Source organism: Lontra canadensis, unplaced genomic scaffold (genome assembly GCF_010015895.1).
Source record: "Lontra canadensis isolate GAN:19392208 unplaced genomic scaffold, GSC_riverotter_1.0 scaffold3, whole genome shotgun sequence".
NCBI lineage: Eukaryota > Metazoa > Chordata > Mammalia > Carnivora > Mustelidae > Lontra > Lontra canadensis.
The window spans coordinates 34,756,069-34,774,712 of record NW_022630997.1 but is presented as its reverse complement, the minus strand read 5'-3'; the positions used below and the strand labels follow the sequence as shown (position 1 = coordinate 34,774,712).

The 18,644-nt window shown below is 38.5% G+C and overlaps 1 protein-coding gene across 11 annotated transcripts in view; it reads left to right on the top strand.

Moving 5' to 3' along the window:
• The window catches only part of NRG3 (neuregulin 3), a 1,047,703-nt gene that overhangs the window by 1,010,635 nt on the left and 18,424 nt on the right, over positions 1 to 18,644 (top strand). For all 11 annotated transcript variants that reach the window (XM_032838650.1, XM_032838696.1, XM_032838687.1 and 8 more), the window contains 2 exons: positions 3,062 to 3,164; positions 9,433 to 9,559. In XM_032838650.1, the coding sequence (XP_032694541.1) occupies positions 3,062 to 3,164; positions 9,433 to 9,559 (230 nt within the window). The remainder of the gene's footprint in view (positions 1 to 3,061; positions 3,165 to 9,432; positions 9,560 to 18,644) is intronic.

Genomic DNA, 18,644 nt, shown 5'->3' with positions numbered 1-18,644 from the left:
CTATATTTGAATAAGGTATGAAGTTAAGGTTAAGGTTCATTTTAGTGGATATGGCTATACTATTGTGACACTGTGCTTTTTGAAAATGTCTTTTCCCCATTAAATGCATTGATATCTGCATCAAAAATGAACTGACCACATATGTTTGTATATATTTCTGGACTCTTTTGTTTGTTCCATTGATTTATCTGTCTATAAATAGGCCAATAACCATCTTCCCTTGATTACTATAGTTTTATATTAAGTCTTGGAATAAAGTGCTTTAACTACTACAGTTTTGCTCTCTTGGTTATGAAAAAGTTATTTTGCTACTGTAGATCTTTTATATTTCCATATTACATTTAGAATCATCTTGTTGATTTCTACAACAATAGCAAAATGCCTCATGAGATTTCAAATAGAATTGCACTCAATCTATCCATCAAATTGAAGAGAAGTAACATCTTAATAATATCGAGTCTTTTAATTCATAAGTGTGATATATCTCTCCATTGATTTAGGTCCTCTTTAAATTATCTCAGTAATGTATGGTAGATTTCAATGTATAGGCCATGTGTATCTTTTGTCAAATGTACCTCTTCAAACTGTATTTTGATGCTTCTGTGATACTTTCATCTCAATTTCTGATTATTTGTGGCTACTAAATAGACATGCATTTTCGATTTTTGTATTGTCTATCCTGCAACGTTGTATCCTGAAAACTTGCTAAGCTTACTTGTTAGTTACACTAGCTCTTTATAGATTCCATCAGCTTTTTTGCATAGATGATCATATAGTCTGAGAACAAAGATGATTTTCCATCAACTTTCCTCAACTGAATGAATATAATTTCTATTTTTTACTTATTCCATTTACCAAACCTACATTACAGTGTAGAATAGAAGTGGTAAAAGTAGATATTTTTACTCTATCCCTGATCTCAGGGGAAAAGCATCCTGTCTTTTACACCTAGGTAGAGATTATTATAGATACTCTTTATCAGGATGAGAAGGTTCCCTTTTATTCTTAGTTGTTGAGAGTCTTAATGAGGAATGAATGTTAGATTTTGTTAGTAATTTTCCCTTTAATATGATAATTAAATATTTTTTTCTTGACTGTTAAAATTGTGAATCACATAGATTAATTTTAAAAATCAAACCAACCTTGTATTCCTTGTATAAACCCCACTTGGTCATGATGTATTACTTTTAACATCTTATTGGATTTGATTTTCTAAAATTTTGTTAAGATTTTTTGCATGTCAATCCAGGGATATATGTCAACATGTCATTGCATTTTTATGCCTTTGTCTGGTTTTGGTATAACAGTAATGCTGGTATCATAGAATGAATTGTAATGTGTTTCCTTCCCTTCAATTTTAAGTGATGAGAAGACCCCAAGATGATAGAAGACAATGGCATCCAAAGGAATTAGTCTTTGACAAAAATATGACACTTTCCCCAATTGAATCATTCTCTAATTTTAGTGTGTATGCAATATATCTGAAACTTTCTTTTAAATAAATACTTTTACTTAGAAGGTCCAAAATGGATACCATATCATGTTGGCATAAACAACGACAAAAAACTTCCCCTATTCTTACATGGTTGATGCATGTTCTGAAGATTTTTAGTCTATTCAGTTGTTCGCAACTGGTCTTGTTTCACAGACCAGCAGCAACAAAATTACCTTGGAAACCTTGGAACTTTAAAAAAAAAAAATGCAGATATCCTATCCTCACTTCATACCTGCTAAATCAGTAACTCTAGGAGAGAATGTAGGTGGCAGTCTCCTTTGGTTCTCAAGATGACTCCAATGCACCGTACAGTTTGAGAAATACTGCACTATGTTAAGAGAGAAACAAAATGAAAAGATACAGATGCAGTTGATTTTGTATATTTTGTGTTATAAGTAGAGAATATCTATACTATTCAGACTTCCTTTTCTTTATAACTTATACGGGAGATCTGAAAGTGAGGGAGAGTAAGTCAGATGTTTGAGTGGTTTGGAGGAGGTATGGGTAACCATTAGAAAAAGTGGAGAAGCAGGCTGATGAGGTCTTTAGTCACTATTAGATGTCTAGTTAAGTAATGCCATTGTCAACTTTTATTGATCCCATCTTCCTGATTGTATAATCTTCTCTCCCGATTCTTAGATGCTCAAGGTAGAGGTATGAAAAAGGCAGCTTCTTGGATTTGTATGCAGTTTTCCTGCCAAATGGGTGAAAAGGGAGGAGAAAGAGATCAGTAGTTGATGGTATTTGCAAGAGAGTGAATGACTAATCATGGATCATAGTCTCTCTGCTGTGTAAAGAAAGAAAATGAAGACAAGAGGAGGATAATTAACAGATAGAAAGTTCTGAGATCTATAGATAAAAAGGTCTTGATGAGCTGGGAGAACTGTTTCAGTAGACATATTTCAGAAATGAGCTGGGAGTGTAAATGTTAATGGTTAAAAAGTGACATCCTTATTTTTGAATTCTTATTTTTTTGTGATAAGAAGTTATATGATATGACCTTAGTAATAGAGGTTGAGATCACTGTGCCAGATCACTGATATTGAGGAAGTCAAGAATGGGTGAATAAATATTCACATACATATTGAAGTTCTCTTTCATTAGTAATATCAATCATAGTAGGGAATGGATGAATGGGAGACAGACAGCTGAGGACCAAATCAGAAAATACAGTGGCATCAGTATCACATAAAATAAATTGGAAGTCATCACTGGCACAGGAAAATTCTGGAGGACACATATTTCTCTAGAAGTTTATTTTGGGCCCACCATAATTTCAAAAACATATGTCCCAGTATGTGCTAAATTTATGGAATGTCTTTTGATAATAAGATTCATAATTGTGATATCTGTGTATAAGTGTGTTTTAACTGTGCATATACAAAAAATAACCAGCTAGCCGGTAGATGATTGCGAAGAAATTGAATCATAATAATGTCCTCGTTTTTTCCTATTCATGACAAGAACAAAAAAGTTTTCTTTGAAAAGTTCCTACAACTCAGAAGTAAAAGGTTGGAAATTGTGCCCTGCTAACATCCATTCTAATTCTGTTTTTCAAATTCACAGAGAGTGAAGAAGTTTATCAAAGGCAGGTGCTGTCAATTTCATGTATCATCTTTGGAATTGTCATCGTGGGCATGTTCTGTGCAGCATTCTACTTCAAAAGCAAGTAAGACCATCTCTCTCAAGTGTTAAAAGGTTACTTCTCAGCAAAAACACTTTGTCTTTCTTCAATTTCACCATCTGTGTTCCAGGCAGAGGGATATTGTGCAAATGGGTCCATCAAACATCTATGAATGACTTAGAATCTCTTATAGACTGTGGGGAGTATATGCAGCATGTGCATACGTGTGTATGTGTGTGTGTGGTTTCTCTTTGGTACACATAGTGATCATTCCACTCTGTGATCATGAACATTCTATGTTCTTTGCAATTTTTGATTACCTGCCAAAAGTAAAGCCTCAGTGTCTGCCTGTCCCTAGGGGTTAACACTTCTGAACAGAGAAGTCATTGGTGTAGATCTAAGCATTATCAACAAATATCTAGGCTTTTCTGGGGAAAAAAAAATATTTTTCCTTTCATAGTATTTTTACCTGCTATCCATAAAAGTTTCAGCCTAATATGAAATATGAATACTGCAAGATCTACTTTGGTTTATCAGTCGATAAACACATGTCAAATATACTTCCCCTGCTAAGGAATAGAAATTCTGGGGTACCTGGTTGCTCAGAGTATGTGGCTCTTGATCTTAGGGTCATGAGTTCAAGCCCAATGTTGGGTATAGAAATTACTTAAGCAAATAAATGCATAAACGTAAAAAAAGAAACCAAAACTTCTGCTGATAAAGGTACTAATTTTGACTAATAATGTATAATAAATTATATATATACCTATATATACATACAAATATATTCCAAATGAACTTTGATAAAGGTATTTTATTTATGGAAATTTTATTTGAGTCACGCAAGCCTTAAGAAGTTGGCACAGATTCTATTCCTACAGCTTGTCTGAAATGCAAGCCAATGTGTAATTGCTTTTCATTGGACTTATATTTGTTTCCCCATTTGCTCTTCTAAAAATGGATCCATTTCCAGAGATAGTCTATGACACCTGTCTGCATGTTGTACATGTTGATCTTTAAAAAGAACAGCAATTATTATTTTAAAAAAGAGTGGAAACTTGGGCATAGATCCTTAATTAGTAACTATTACTTTTTAATGAACTATTTCAGAATAGGTTTAGATATTCAGAGTTACTGTGAAAATAGTATAGATACATCCTGCATAGCCCAGACACAGTTTCCCTAATACTAATGTCTTATGTTAGTATGTTGCATTTGTCACAATGACTAATATTCATACTGTATTACTAACTGAAGTTTGTACTTCCAGATATCCTTAGTTTTTACCCAATATGCTGTGTTCCAGGCCCCATCTAGGATACTACATCATATTTAATTGTCATGTCTCCTAGGCAACTCTTGGCTGTGACAGTTATTAGTGTTCATTTTTGAGAACTTAACTCTTTGTCAGGGACACTGGGCTTTGCATTATCCCCCAATCCTCACCACAATTTGAATTGTTCATTATTGCTGCATTTTTCAAATGATAACAGAATTTAATTTTAAAATATTAATTTGTCAAAGCCACACAGATGGGGTCTTTGAATTTCCACAGCCCTAGTTGAAATTGCATGCTCAAAACTACCGTACCACATCAGCTCCCACAGTCCTCCGGCTAGATGCTGGAAGGTGAAACTGTGTAGGATGAATCAGGAATACCGTGCATTTGTGCCACCCATAGTGCTTGGTGTGTCCTCTTAGAGAGCTTATGTGGCATCTGGTCAGGATTGTACCTGCCTCACTCATACCTTCATTCAAATCTCCAGGCTGCCCCTTGCTTGTTACGTATTATCAGGCCAATCGCATCCAGTCCCTCAGCCTCAGTTTCCTTTTTGGTAAAATATGGCCGAAAATAATATTTACCTTATAGAATTTGTTAGGGATTAATGGGATAACAGTGTAGAGAGCACAGCGTAGTGTTCCAAAGAATAAATAATGAAAGCTTGCTATGGTTAACACCTGCGGGTTTCCACACTGGAACTTAGAGGCTGCGTAACGGCAGAGTGAGGAGCACGCACCGGGACATAAGGGGGTAATCACAGGCCGCAGGGCGTTGGAAGGGTCTCCCTGCAAGTGCTGTGTACAGGAGAGAAATTGTGTATTTAACAATAAGCAAATTACCATCGAGTGGTGGCTAATCACTTATTTTTAGAGTATAATTTGTAGTTGTACCACATGGAAAGGAAAGACTGATTATGACAATCACACGAGTGGAGAGCAGCTGGATAACTCAAGGACTGCCATCTTCATAGCTGTCAATCTTTCCCTCTCTAGGCAGGATGTGGGCTCTGAGATGAACACCACCTCCTGGGGCTCAGTGAGGTGTCAGGGTTTAATGGAAACACTGTGCAACATCATTCATTGTGGGGGACTCCAAGAACTGAGCCAAGGGAGGAACACTAATCAGGATGTTGTCTTTCTGCCTGCCCAGCTGGGACATATTTTTATTAAAAAATTGAATAACTTTAAAATGTGAGAATAACAAAGTAATAATAAAAAATTGAAGCCTTTTCCAGATGGAGTTATATTTCTCATTAGAGACCTAGAGTGTATTTCCTTCTAGCACAATTTCCAGGCAAGGTCTTCCTTTATTTTTCTTTACCTGAGAGGAGTGCTATACCTCACACAAACACCTAATCTATATAGTTGAAAGCAATGTAAACTTTTATAGCACACTGGCACATGTGTCTTTCCACTCATTCCCTGAATTCTAATTCCCATCCCCATATCTCAGGGATAATAGCACAGACAGACTCTACCTCGAACTTTCCTTACTTTCACACATACCATATAACATTGTAATAACATGTATCATTTGTTTGACTTCATCTTGGAAGTGCCAAGTCTTACAGGTTTCTAGGAACTGTCCATCATTAATTTTTAAATAAAATCAGTTGAACCAGCATTCTATATACTGGGATACATAGTTCCTAGCCAGATAAAGTCAAGAGTTACACAAAAGCTCACATTCCCCTAGATCATTTATATTTTAGTCCCCATAATCCCTCAGGTCCTGCCACTCTGGTCCTTTGCCCATCGTCTTGTGACCCTTGGTAAGGCATGGCCTTGCTACCTGAAATATTACAGTAAATTGTTAGCAAATGAAAGTTTGAAGGGAAATACCATGATGAGATAGAAGCGATCAACACCTTCTTGGATTTAGAGGATTTTCTGAGTTCATTGAACCTCCACAACTCTAAAGGACACAATGAAAGAAATTATCTTCTCATCACTTCCAATAAGCTTATATACTCCCATAAGTTATTGGAAATATTAGTTGAGTTATTCAAATCTGGCTGATGGGGCTCACATGACAACTGTAAATTTTTGCAGGTTTCTTTTTGCTTTCAACTCACATGGGTAAGAAGTATAAGACTGCCTGTAGAAGTCCTTAGTAGACTTGGGAAGTGCAAGACACGATTCAACTCTAAAAAATGGAATTGAGATAGGAGAGATGTTCCAGCAGACAGAAGCTAGGACGAATAATGATCATGACTGGGAAAAACAGAAGAAAAAGGAAAAATGGTGTTCCCAGTAAAAACCAGCCATGACCATAGGTTATCATCCTCTGAAATCAAAGATTTTAACCCAAGGAAAGCCCATTAAAGATAGGCAGTGGTTGCTCTGATGTGCAGCTTTGATTCTCTTGAGCAATGAAGATCTTAGTCCTCCAGTTGCTAAAACAAATATAATAAAACTTCCTTCCTCTGACCTGAGATAGCCCACCTCCAATGACAGGTCAATGTGAGGCTCCAAAGACTTAGATCTTTGCCCCAATTTAGTGAGCAAAGCCATGCTGGTTTCAGAGCATCCCAAGGGATTGGTATCTGCATCACTGAGACTGCATTACATTCCAGTTTTTTCCCTGAGCCCTGTCCTGCCTCCCTTCCTATGATTCCACAGCTGTTGATCCAAAGAGCCTCCCCTAATAAAAATTCATGCTGTCTCCTTCATGCTGTCTCCCTCTAAGTGCCTGCTTTCCCAGGAACCCATCCCACAACATTACCAACAGTGCCTACCAGTGGACTTGTAATGCCTGATATTCCACAATTTATATATCATTTCTTTTCTGATGAACTGGACCAGAGAAACTTAAAACTCAACGAACTACAAAATGTTAATGTTGACATTGTTAGGCTAGTAGGGTTCCAGTGTGGAAAGCCCTTATCTTGTCTTTCCCAGAGCACTGACTCTTGTGAGAGAGGTAATGGTATTTTAATCAGACACCTCTCATGTTCCGGTTCCCATTTGCTGGATGAAGGAAGAAAGAGCAAAAGTATGTGTGTTTGGGACAGGGTAGTTATGTGTAGATAAGAAGCCTGGTTCAGAAAGGAAAGTCTGCTTATTCTGGAATATTACTGAGTCAGGACTTGAGTGAGAAGCCAGTAAAGGAAAGCAAAATATAAAAGGATTTAGGAAACTGCAATCACACATTTTTATGAGAAAAATTCCTTTAGACGCTGGCATTTCTCAGACACTGAATTACAGAATTACTGGAAAGATAGTTAATGTTTCTACTACTTAATCCTTCAGAGAGTAACTGGGTCCTTACTCTGTGCCAAACCCCTTTTCGAGTAGAACCTCCTGATCTCCTGTTTCCTTCATTAGTGAATCCCTGATGGAATTTTGTGGCTATAATGTGCTTCGTATAATGCTGATATGATAAATTTATTTTTAACAATATGCTACAGACTATCTCTTAGGAAATAGATATATTATTACAACTGGATTAAAGCAACTAAAAGTACTGCAGATAAAAACTCCAAACAGTTGAAAATATAAAAGTAATTTTTAAACAGAGCCACATCACTGCTGTTGTAAATTCAAAAAAGTTAATGATTCTCAGAGCCTCCAAATCCGGTAGCAAACACTGTCACTTGCCTGTGAGAGATGCAATTAATACAATCTTTTTCTTTATCTTTGAGCCAATGTTCTAATTTCTCTATAGGATCTGCCCATACAACTAAGCTTACTAAATGATGAGAAGGGGAACAGATCAACACTTTGCAGATGTTCTCACATTTCATTTCCACAGTATCCGTGGAAGTTAGCTTTTACAACACCACGCACAGATGAGGAAACTGAGGCTCAAAGAAGTTTAGTAGGAAAACTGTCATTTTGATTTAGTAAATCAAAGCAAAAATGGTGGGTGGCAGAGCTGGGATTCAAATCAAATACCCAAGCCCATTCTCAGGAAAAGCTCTCTGCAGAAGACCATGTACATTCTCCACCAAAGGCTCTATCCTTGACAGGGATCTTGGGAAGAGTTAAAAGTTTGGGGTGGGCTGGACAATTCTGCAGTGTGTGTGTGCATATGTGTTTTTGGGTACCGAGTCTTCTGCTGATAGAAAATTAATGTGAAGTCCTTGGAAGAGAGCAGTTAATAAGGGAGTAATTTGTTGCATCCTTATGGTTAGCAGCAGTCACCCACGTATGCAGGCAAGAGCACTTTGGTGAGAATCTGAAACTTGAGAATAGTCTCAGTGTTCCCACTGAGACGCTGTAGGAATATAGGCAAGTGGTTTGACAGTCCGAAGTGGTGGTTGAGAGTAATTCACCGCCACCACTTACTAGCAATGTGACTCTGGAAGAATTATTTAGCTTCTCTGTGCCTCTGTTTCCTCATATATTACATGAGTATAGGTAATGCCCCATCACACAGAATTATCACAAATAATAAGTGATTTGATATATGGAAAACACTTAAAATGATGCTTTTAAGATGTTCTTTCAAGAGTTAACTATTTTTTAATTGTTATTTACAAAGCAGAAATAAAAATCTTCACATTCAGATCTAGTGATAATAATAAATGAGCTATTTCTAAATTGTAGAAGAGGAAATATACTTACGGTGTATATGCAGGCTACATGATCAAGCTCTACATGTTTGGAAATGTATATGAAACAAATAGAGATGTAACTTTGTTACTATGTTATATGTGGCTGTTAGGTCCAAGCTTCAAATTTTTCCACTGGTTACTTCAGAGCATTTCTAATTCTTTACCACTGAGCACTAAGGGTTTGGGACCTCTTGCATTCCTGCGGGCCAGGACAACGTATTATGCTTCTGTCTTCCTTTGGCACACCATTGGGTGTGAATCCCAGGATGTTGATGGATAAAACCAGCTTCTCTCCAGATTAGAAGTTATCTGATGGGGCTGGCAGGTTGAAAATGAGGGAAGGATGTTCTTTGTTAACTGAGTTTTCCAGGTTTCACAAATGACAAATATAGATATTGGGAATGAATGAACGTCCCCCAAATATGAATAGAATAAAGTGATGTAAGTATTTATGTGTTTATTTAAACCTGCAGGAAACAAGCTAAACAAATTCAAGAGCAGCTGAAAGAACCACAAAGTGGTAAAAACTACAGCCTCAAAGCATCCAGCACAATGGCAAAGTCAGAGAACTTGGCGAAAAATCACGTCCAGCTGCAAAGTGTAAGTTACCTGTCTGTATATCTCTTCCCCCAGCCCACCTCAGTGCTTCCAGTTCAGAAGAGATGGGGAACTTGGGATCAGACTTGTAGATTTTCTTTTCAGTACTTTATAGATTTTTCCTTAAATCATCTTGCAGTTCTGGGTGTGTGCACATGCACATGTACAAGTTGAAACAGAAAAATCTCAGCTTTTGATTACACTGTGCAATATAAATTAATCTCTGGAAGCAAAAAGAGCTGTGGTTGTTTGTTCCATAATGACTTACATTCTTACTCTGTGTCAGAAAATGGTGCTGGGTACCAGGGATCCAATGTTCTCTACCTTATGGGAATTTAACTTTAGTAAGAGATAAAGACACCAGAACCAGAGGGGTTTGTGGGCTATCTGAGATGGTTGACAGTGCAGTAGATTGGAGAGGAAACCAAAAGGAGGTAGATGGGTGAAAGGTTCATTAGCTAGTCAAAGAGCAAAGGAAAAGAGACTAGGAGAAATAGAAAAAATGAAGCCATGTTATCCTGAGAATGTGTACTATATTCAAGCAACTCCAATTTAAGGGATGTGAGCGATGTCAAGGTAAGACAGGTGGGAAGGGAGAGTGGTATTCTCAGAGCCAGTATGTCCTAATACCAAACCTTAAATAGGTAGTACAACTTGAAATATGAGCTCTTTGAATCCTACATTCTTTCTACGTTGTTTTAATCATTTCTGCGATAGATTGCAAAACACTTAATTAAAGACAAGCAAATATCATCTAAGACATACGGAAATTTTCCTCTCAGGTTAGCAAATTCTTTGCCCCCATGAAAGATTGCACTTCCAGATTCTGAGACACAAAAGGAAGGAACAAAGGCCCTGGTATAAACCTAGTCTTTGAGTATAATAGGCAATCACCCAGGACATATTCATGCCCCTCCAAATGCATAAATCACTGGGAATTTGTACATCATTTGTGATTCTAAAAAATCATTACCCAGAAAGTCACCATTTTCTATGCATAACAGATGTACTTAGATGTTTAGTGTGAATTCATAAATCAGAATTGCTTCCCAGCAAAGTTTTGTTAAACTTGTAATCATAGTTATGTGGGGACTGTTCTTTCCTGTAATAGAAGAGATGTTTTTTGCTAATGATTTCTGGGTATTATCTCGCCACCTCTCCACACAAATGCAGTGATGGAGGGTTTCAATCCCTTAGTAACTGGACCTGCTGAATATAAACAAAGGCAGCCACTAGTTAAAACAGTAAGCACAGATTTTAATCAGTAATGTATTATTGCATTATGGAAGAAGCTCCAGCATGAGCTGAACTCAACTTCAATTTGCATAGAGTGGGGGACTGGTTGTTTTAAAGTAAGAATGAGGAAATGGGGAAAGGAGTTGGCAGGGTCTTGACAGAGTTGGGGAAGTGAAAAATCAGTGTATTTGCCAGCTGTGTGTTAGCTGGCAACTAATGGAGTTTAGGATTCTGTACTTCCACAGAGATGGGAAGACCGAGGTCCTGTCCTTCCTAATTACATTTCAAAGATTTGGTTTTCAGGTCCTTGAGAAAAAAACTCCTGAGCTGGGGGAGACACATATACATCTCAAAATGACAAAGGGCAGCTTAGAGTTAGTTGTAAGCCTTTTTTCAAGTAAATGTTCCCAGAAAGGGAGGTGGGGGCTATTCCTCAGGTGTTGGCTAGAACAAACAGTACATGCTTTTGGAGGCTTTAGAGTTTTTGGTTTTGGTTTTGGTTTAGGTTTTCAAGCAGGCATTTTAAGGAAGGTCAGGGTCATTCTAGGGGTGAAGGCTATTAGAGGCTATGAAAAAACAGAGAGCGAGAGAGACTATATTAAAGTTTACTCAAGTATTTTAGTGTGGATATGAGTGAATGAAATCATTTGTGCTGGGAATCTGCAGTTCTTAGAGGCTGAAGTTAAGGCCCAGTAGAAAAGAGGTCTCAGAGGAGGCTATCTAGAGTATGGTTGGGAAGAGTCTCTGTCAGTCCCTCTATATTTTACAGGGTTGCTGCTAAAATACACATAAAATTTTGTATCCTTCATTTTCACCAAACAGATGATCAATAGCATTTTCTGTCTCTGCTTTATGCTCTCCATGAACTCATTTGGGAGATAGCGAACTTGTCCACAAAGTGGCCACTTCACAGTGTCCTCATCCTTCCCCCCGCTTGTGGACATTCCTGTTCTTTCCTATTGTTTACTGTTAAAGGAATACAAAAATAAACTTTTCACTCATATGTTTCCCCATGCCTCGTTTGATTGGGATGATTAGAATTAGAATAGCAAGAAATTACAAAAATTTTTTTTTTGTAGGTCTACATTTTATCTTCAACATCAATGTTAAAAGCTAACAATAATGAATGAAGTCGTGATCATCGTAATAGCAAATACCATAGACTGAGTACATAGACGGAATCACGCTAAATGATATAAATACATTGCCTCATTTTGTCCTAACAATGATGACTTAATTTATACCCACTATGTGCAGAAGAGGGAAATGGGACTTTCAAAGCTTGAGAAAGTTTCTCTCTGACAGACTGCTTATGAGTAGCAGAAAGCCACACTCACATCTTTATATCGCAGTGCTTCAACAGGGGGTACTGTTGTCCCAGAGAACTTTTGGCAAAGTCTGGAGAGACTCCAGATGTTTTAGCTGGAGAGGCGCCCATGAGCAGAGGAGGGCAGAAGTGCTGCTACGTATTCCACAATGTACAGGCTAGCCCTCCCCTGCAACAGAAAATTATCCTTCCCAAATGTCCAGAGTAGTGAGGAAATCCAGAGTCCAAGCTCAAGTCACATACTGTGTCCATTAGGAAACTCTGAATGCCCAGCCTAGGAGTTCTATCATTATTTCTACTACGCAGAGGGTGATGGGTTATCCACTTACATCCTAATCCTTGGGAGGGAATATTTCCTGCTCGACACCGTATCAGGCAAATCTGTCTTTATTTTATCTTGAAGCCCAGGTTAGCTACTTGAAATTCTTTGCAAATTGCAGTGTTTAACAAATGAATTGTCTGCGTCTGGCATTCCCTTAAGTCCATTAAACATTCATGGGGAAGGGTTTCACTTTACAGTCATTTAACAAGATGTGAAACACCTAGTCCAGCGAAGCAACATGATACCCTGGAAATACTTGACTGGGAGGCAGCAGAACTAGACCTTGCATTGCTGTGGAAGCATCTAGTGCTTTGCCGTCATTTACAGATGACCCGTTTGTGACTCAGAGAGATGAACTGACCTCATTTACCGTGTTGCAGCTGAGAGAGAGAGCTGGAGCGAGCATTATAACCTCCAGACTGAATGGCACGTCTCAGCCTGATTCAGGGATCAGAAAGAGAAGGTATTAAAAGAGAGATGATCCCTTTTCTCTTAAAATCAAAAGAAATTACACCTAAGTGAGAAGTAAGGGAATAAAATTATACATCCCTTCCCACCCTTTTTTCGAGAACCCTCTCAGGAAAGATAGGTTTATGGGAGTTAAAATTCAATGAGGAAGAACTGGAAGATAATATTTGCATGCATTAGGAGAGTCCGAAGAATTTAATGCCTAATGCAACCTTGATAACTGGTAGAGAGAGGCATCCATTTATTCTGTAATACTTACTGAACACTTCTCTATGCTGGGCACTGTAAGAAGATCTGACGAAGTACAAACAGAAGAGATGGAGCCTGAGACCTGGGGACGCTCACAGGCTCACGGTGGAAACAAGTATGGAAGCATATACAGCACTTGTTCTCTAATGTAGATACATGAAGTCACTGAGCTATCTGGGAATGGAAAAGGACATCTAGGATGGTCTGGGGGATTACCGATCCTGCCCAAAGTCGGTAACAGACGAGCTGAGTCTTGGGAACGGGGTCGAAGTTTGCCAGATAGTTGTAAGGGGGTTGGTCCGAAGAGGTAATTTCTTTATAGCATGAATCAGTGTGAACTTTGAATAGTTCTAGCTTAAAACTTGACCTCTTGTTTTATATATATCAAGTTCTAACTTACTGATTCACTATAGATTCATAGATTCATCTATTCAAATAGATACTAAATATTTGGTAAGGACCAAACACAGCAATAAGGACCAGGGATATACCGATGAACCAAAATGACAGTGTCCTTACTTTCAAGGAGCTTACTGATTACTGTAGGTGAGAGAGATTAATCCAAAGACCCCACAAATGAATCCGCCAAGGCCTCTGGTCAATAGTGAATAGTCCTGGGGCGCCTGGGTGGCTCAGTGGGTTAAGCCGCTGCCTTCGGCTCAGGTCATGATCTCAGGGTCCTGGGATCGAGTCCCGCATCGGGCTCTCTGCTCAGCAGGGAGCCTGCTTCTCTCTCTCTCTCTCTCTCTCTCTGCCTGCCTCTCTGTCTACTTGTGATCTCTCTCTGTCAAATCAATAAATAAAATCTTAAAAAAAAAAAATAGTGAACAGTCCTGTTAGAGCTTATAGAAAGCAGGTCTGGAAGCTGACCTGACAATATAAGAAGAGCAAAGAATTCTCTCAGAAGAGGGAATGATGGCATGTGCTCAGTCGCCCTGGCTGAAAGGGGCACATGGTTGAGGTGAGAACGTGGGTCATAGGGGTTGGGAGTGAGGAGGAGAGCTTGCTATAGCCCATGCATAGAAAGGGTATCTTGCTTCCATGGAAATGGGCTGATGTTTGACTGCAAATGGCATAGCTCTTCCTGTGTGGAATGTGGTACAGAATTTCCTAACAGTACCAGTGGTCAAATTGTTTTTAATTACTTGAGTCAGAAATCATGCTTTAAAATATGCCATAACCACTCATTTTCACCACACTCTGGGCTCCTAAGTCAGACATCCAGTAAAGAACATTTTGACACAGGCACAGAGGAGCTGGGAGCAATGCAGAGAGAGAGAAACATTTAAAACGCTTTAAAAATATCCTCCTTCCTGCCTTTATTGCTTGGGGTTCCAGACCAGGTGATTATCAGCTCTGCCATCATTGCTTTCCAACACAGACATGCTTTCATTTAACCTTCTGACTCCTGCTGCGTGCATCAGGCAGACCTGGAAACAGCGTCAGCGCTCTACTTCCAACATGAGCCTGCTTCATTTGACAGGTCTTTTGATTTCGGTGCACCATCAACAATGTGTTAGGAGCAAGGCAGGTGATGGTGCAAACAACAGTGGAGGTCCTCAGCACCCAGGAGCCCCCCCACAAGGCAGGCTTTCGGGAAAGCCAGTTGCGATGAGGGCTTCCGCAAGAGATAACAGTACTGACCAGGGCCTCTGTGGGTGTTAAATAGGAAATCAGCTCAGCTCATGTTGAAAGGACTAGTGAATGGCCCGTGACATCTCCTTAGTAAGTATTAAAGTGACATTTTGTACATTATACCAAATGAGGTTTTAACAAAACATACATACACAAAAAGTTAAGATCTGTATGAGTACAAGCAAAGAACATGGAGTCAACTACCATACTTTGTAGTAGTGTACAGAAATGTTTATGGAAAGAGCCAGACGGACAGCTTTCCTGGAGATATTATCTCATGGATAAAATCATGCAGACCGTCACTCCTCCCAGGGATGGAAGTGTATACATTTTGGAAGGAACCATAAGAAATGTTTTCAGCAGGGGCGCCTGGGTGGCTCAGTGGGTTAAAGCCTCTGCCTTCGGCTGGGGTCATGATCCTAGGGTCCTGGGATCGAGCCCCACATCAGGCTCTCTGCTCAGCAGGGAGCCTGCTTCCTCCTCTCTCTCTCTCTGCTTCTCTGTCTACTTGTGATCTTAAAAAAAAAAAAAAGAAAAAAGAAAAGAAATGCATTCAGCATAGAGCATAAACATGTACAAAGGCTATAATTGTGGTCAGTTAAGCTGCCTTTAAGGAGCTTTCTTGTGGACTGTTTGCTGAGTGGATTCTACACCTTGAGGCCTACAGCTGAAAATAAGAGACTGAATTGTATCGTTAGTCTCTAAATTCCTCTGCTCCTCCTCCTCCTCCTTCTGCTGCTTCTGCTTCTTTTCTTGGATTTGTATCTTTTTGCTTTTTCTTTCTTTTTTTTTTTAAGTAGATTTATTTTCTAAGGCAGTTTTAGATTTACAGAAAAGTTGCAAAACTAGTACGATGAATTCCCATATGCACTCAGTTTTTCCTAATCCGTCATATATTAACATCGTACGTTTGTTAAAATTAATGAACCCATAGTGATGTCTTGTTACTAACTCAACCAGAGTTGATCCAGGTGTCCTCAGTTTCTACCTAATTGCTTCTTTTCCAGCATTCCCTCCAGGATACCACATTACATTTGGTTGTCGTATGTCCTCTTGGCTGTGACAGTTTTTCAGATTTTCCTTGTTTTAGTGGCTCTGACAGCTTTTAGGAGTAGTGGTCAAGTATCATATAGAATGTTCCTCTGCTGGAATTATTCTGATGTTTTTCTCATGATTAGGCTGGGGTAATGAGGTTTGGGGAGAAAGAGAACGAAGAGAATCGTATCAATATGATTTAGCACTATTGATGATTACTTTGTCACCTGAGGTAGTAATTGCTAGGTGTCTCCACTGTGACCTTACTCTTCCCTTCCTTTCTATAGAGTTCTTTTGGAAGGAAGTGCCTCTGTATAACCCACACTTTAGTGGGGAGTTATGCTCCCCCTTTGTAAAGGCAGAGTACCTACGAAGTTATTTGGAATGCAACTGCAAAGAGTTTATCTCTTGTTCCTCATTTATTTATTAATTCCATCATTTAAGAGTATGAATTCATGGATACTTATTTTATACTTCAAGTTACAATTCAATAAATGCTTTCTTCTTATTTTATAGCAACCTCTTTCAGCTATGGCCATTGGTAGCTCTTTCAGTTGGTCCCTGTGTCATTTTGACATACTTCGTCAGTTCAGGGTAGGCTTTCTGGGGTTTTTGTTGAGTATGTCGTTGCTTCTAGGCTCTCTCAGCAGACAGATCAAAGATATATCTATCAGCCAAACAGTGTTTATGTGCAGTACTTTTGCCTTTGTCCACAGATTCCACTCATTTCCAAAGTTACTTAGGACAGCATGGCCTTGTTCCCCACCTCCCACTAGTGGTCTTTCATATATTTATATTAGAGTCAGTTCCTTTTAGCAGAATTTGTATTCCTTCCTACAATCTCCACATCTCCAAAATGATACTTATTTTGTCAATAGGTAGGTTTCTTTAATAGATATAGGGTGATTATGTTTACCTAGTTCCTCTTGCATGAACTTTGATGACATGTGTCTTTTAAGAAACTGGTCCATTTCAACTAATATATCAAATTTGAGGGCATACAGTTATTCAGTGTTCCTTTATTAATCATTTTCTGTCCATGGGAGTAGTAGTGATGGCCTCTTTCACTTCTGTTATCGATAATCTCTTCTTCTTCTTTTTTTTTTTTAATTCTGGATTAGCCTGACCAGAGGATTTATCAATGTTATTGATTATTTCAAATCATCAGCTTTGCTTTTATTGATTTTCTTTATTCTTTTCCTGTTTTCAATTTTAATTAATTCTCTAAAGTTTATTATTTCTCTTTTTTTATTTCAGGTTTAAATTACTCTTCTTTTTCTAGTTTCCTAAGGTGGAAACTTACATCATTGATTTTAGGTATTTCTTCTTTTCAAATATAAGAATTTAATGTTATTAATTGATCTCTAATCATTTCTTTGATTACCTAACGCAATTTTGTTTTTAATTTTCTCACCATAGCACATACCCTCTCTAATGTCCAACACCCAGCCACCCTTTACCCTCCCACCCTTCGCCCCTCCCGCAAACCTCATTATGTTTCCTGCAGTTAAGAGTCTCTTATGGTTTGTCTCCCTCTCTGGTTTCGTTTTGTTTCATTTTTCCCTCCCTTCCCATATGATCCTCTGTCCTGTTTCTCAAATTCCTCATATCAGTGAGATTTTATAATAATTGTCTTTGTCTGATTGACTTATTTCACTTAGCATAATACCCTCTAGTTCCATCCATGTCATTGCAATTGACTAGATTTTGGGGTTTTTTGATGGCTGCATAGTATTCTGTTGGGGTGTGTGTGTGTGTGTGTGTGTGTGTACATATATATATCTCACATCTTTTTTATCCATTCATCTGTTGATGGACATCTAGGCTTTTTCCATAGTTTGGCTATTGTGGACATTGGTGCTATAAACATTCAGGTACACATGCCCCTTCGGATCACTCCATTTTTATCTTTAGGGTAAATACCCAGTAATGCAATTGCTGGGTCATAGGGTAGCTCTATTTTCAACTTTTTGAGGAATCTCCATACCGTTTTCCAGAGTGGCTAAACCAGCCAGCATTCCCACCAGCAGTATAGAAGAATTACCCTTTTTCTGCATCCTCACAACACTGTCATTTCCTGGCTGGTTAATGTAAGCTATTCTGACTGGTGTGAGGTGATATCTCACAGTTGTGTTTGATTTGTATTTCCCTGATGCCGAGTGATGTGGAGCACTTTTTCCTGTGTCTGTTGGCCATTTAGATGTCTTCTTTGCAGAAATATCTGTTCAGGTACTCTGCCCATGTCTTGATTGGCTTATTTGTTTTTTGGCTCTTGAGTTTGTTAAGTTCTTTATGGATTTTGGATACTAGCCCTTTATCTGATATGTCATTTGCAAATATCTTCTCCCATTCTGTTGGCTGTCTTTTGGTTTTATTGACTGCTTCCTTTGCTGTGCAAAAGCTTTTGATCTTGATGAAGTCCCAATAGTTCATTTTTGCCCTTGCTTCACTTGCCTATGGCGATCTTTCTAGGAAGAAGTTGCTGTGGCTGAGGTCAAAGAGTTTGCTGCCTTTGTTCTTCTCAAGGATTTTGATGGCTTCCTGTCTCACATTGATGTCTTTCATCCATTTTGAGTCTATTTTTGTGTGTGGTGTAAGGAAATGGTCCAGTTTCATTCTTCTGTATGTGCCTGTCCAATTTTCCCAACACCATTTGTTGAAGAGACTTTTTTCCATTGGACAATCTTTCCTGCTTTGTCAAAAATTAGTTGACCACAGACCTGGGCTCTCTATTCTGTTCCATTGATCTATGTGTCTGTTTTTGTGCCAGTACCATACTGTCTTGATGATGACAGATTTGTAATGGAGCTTGAAGT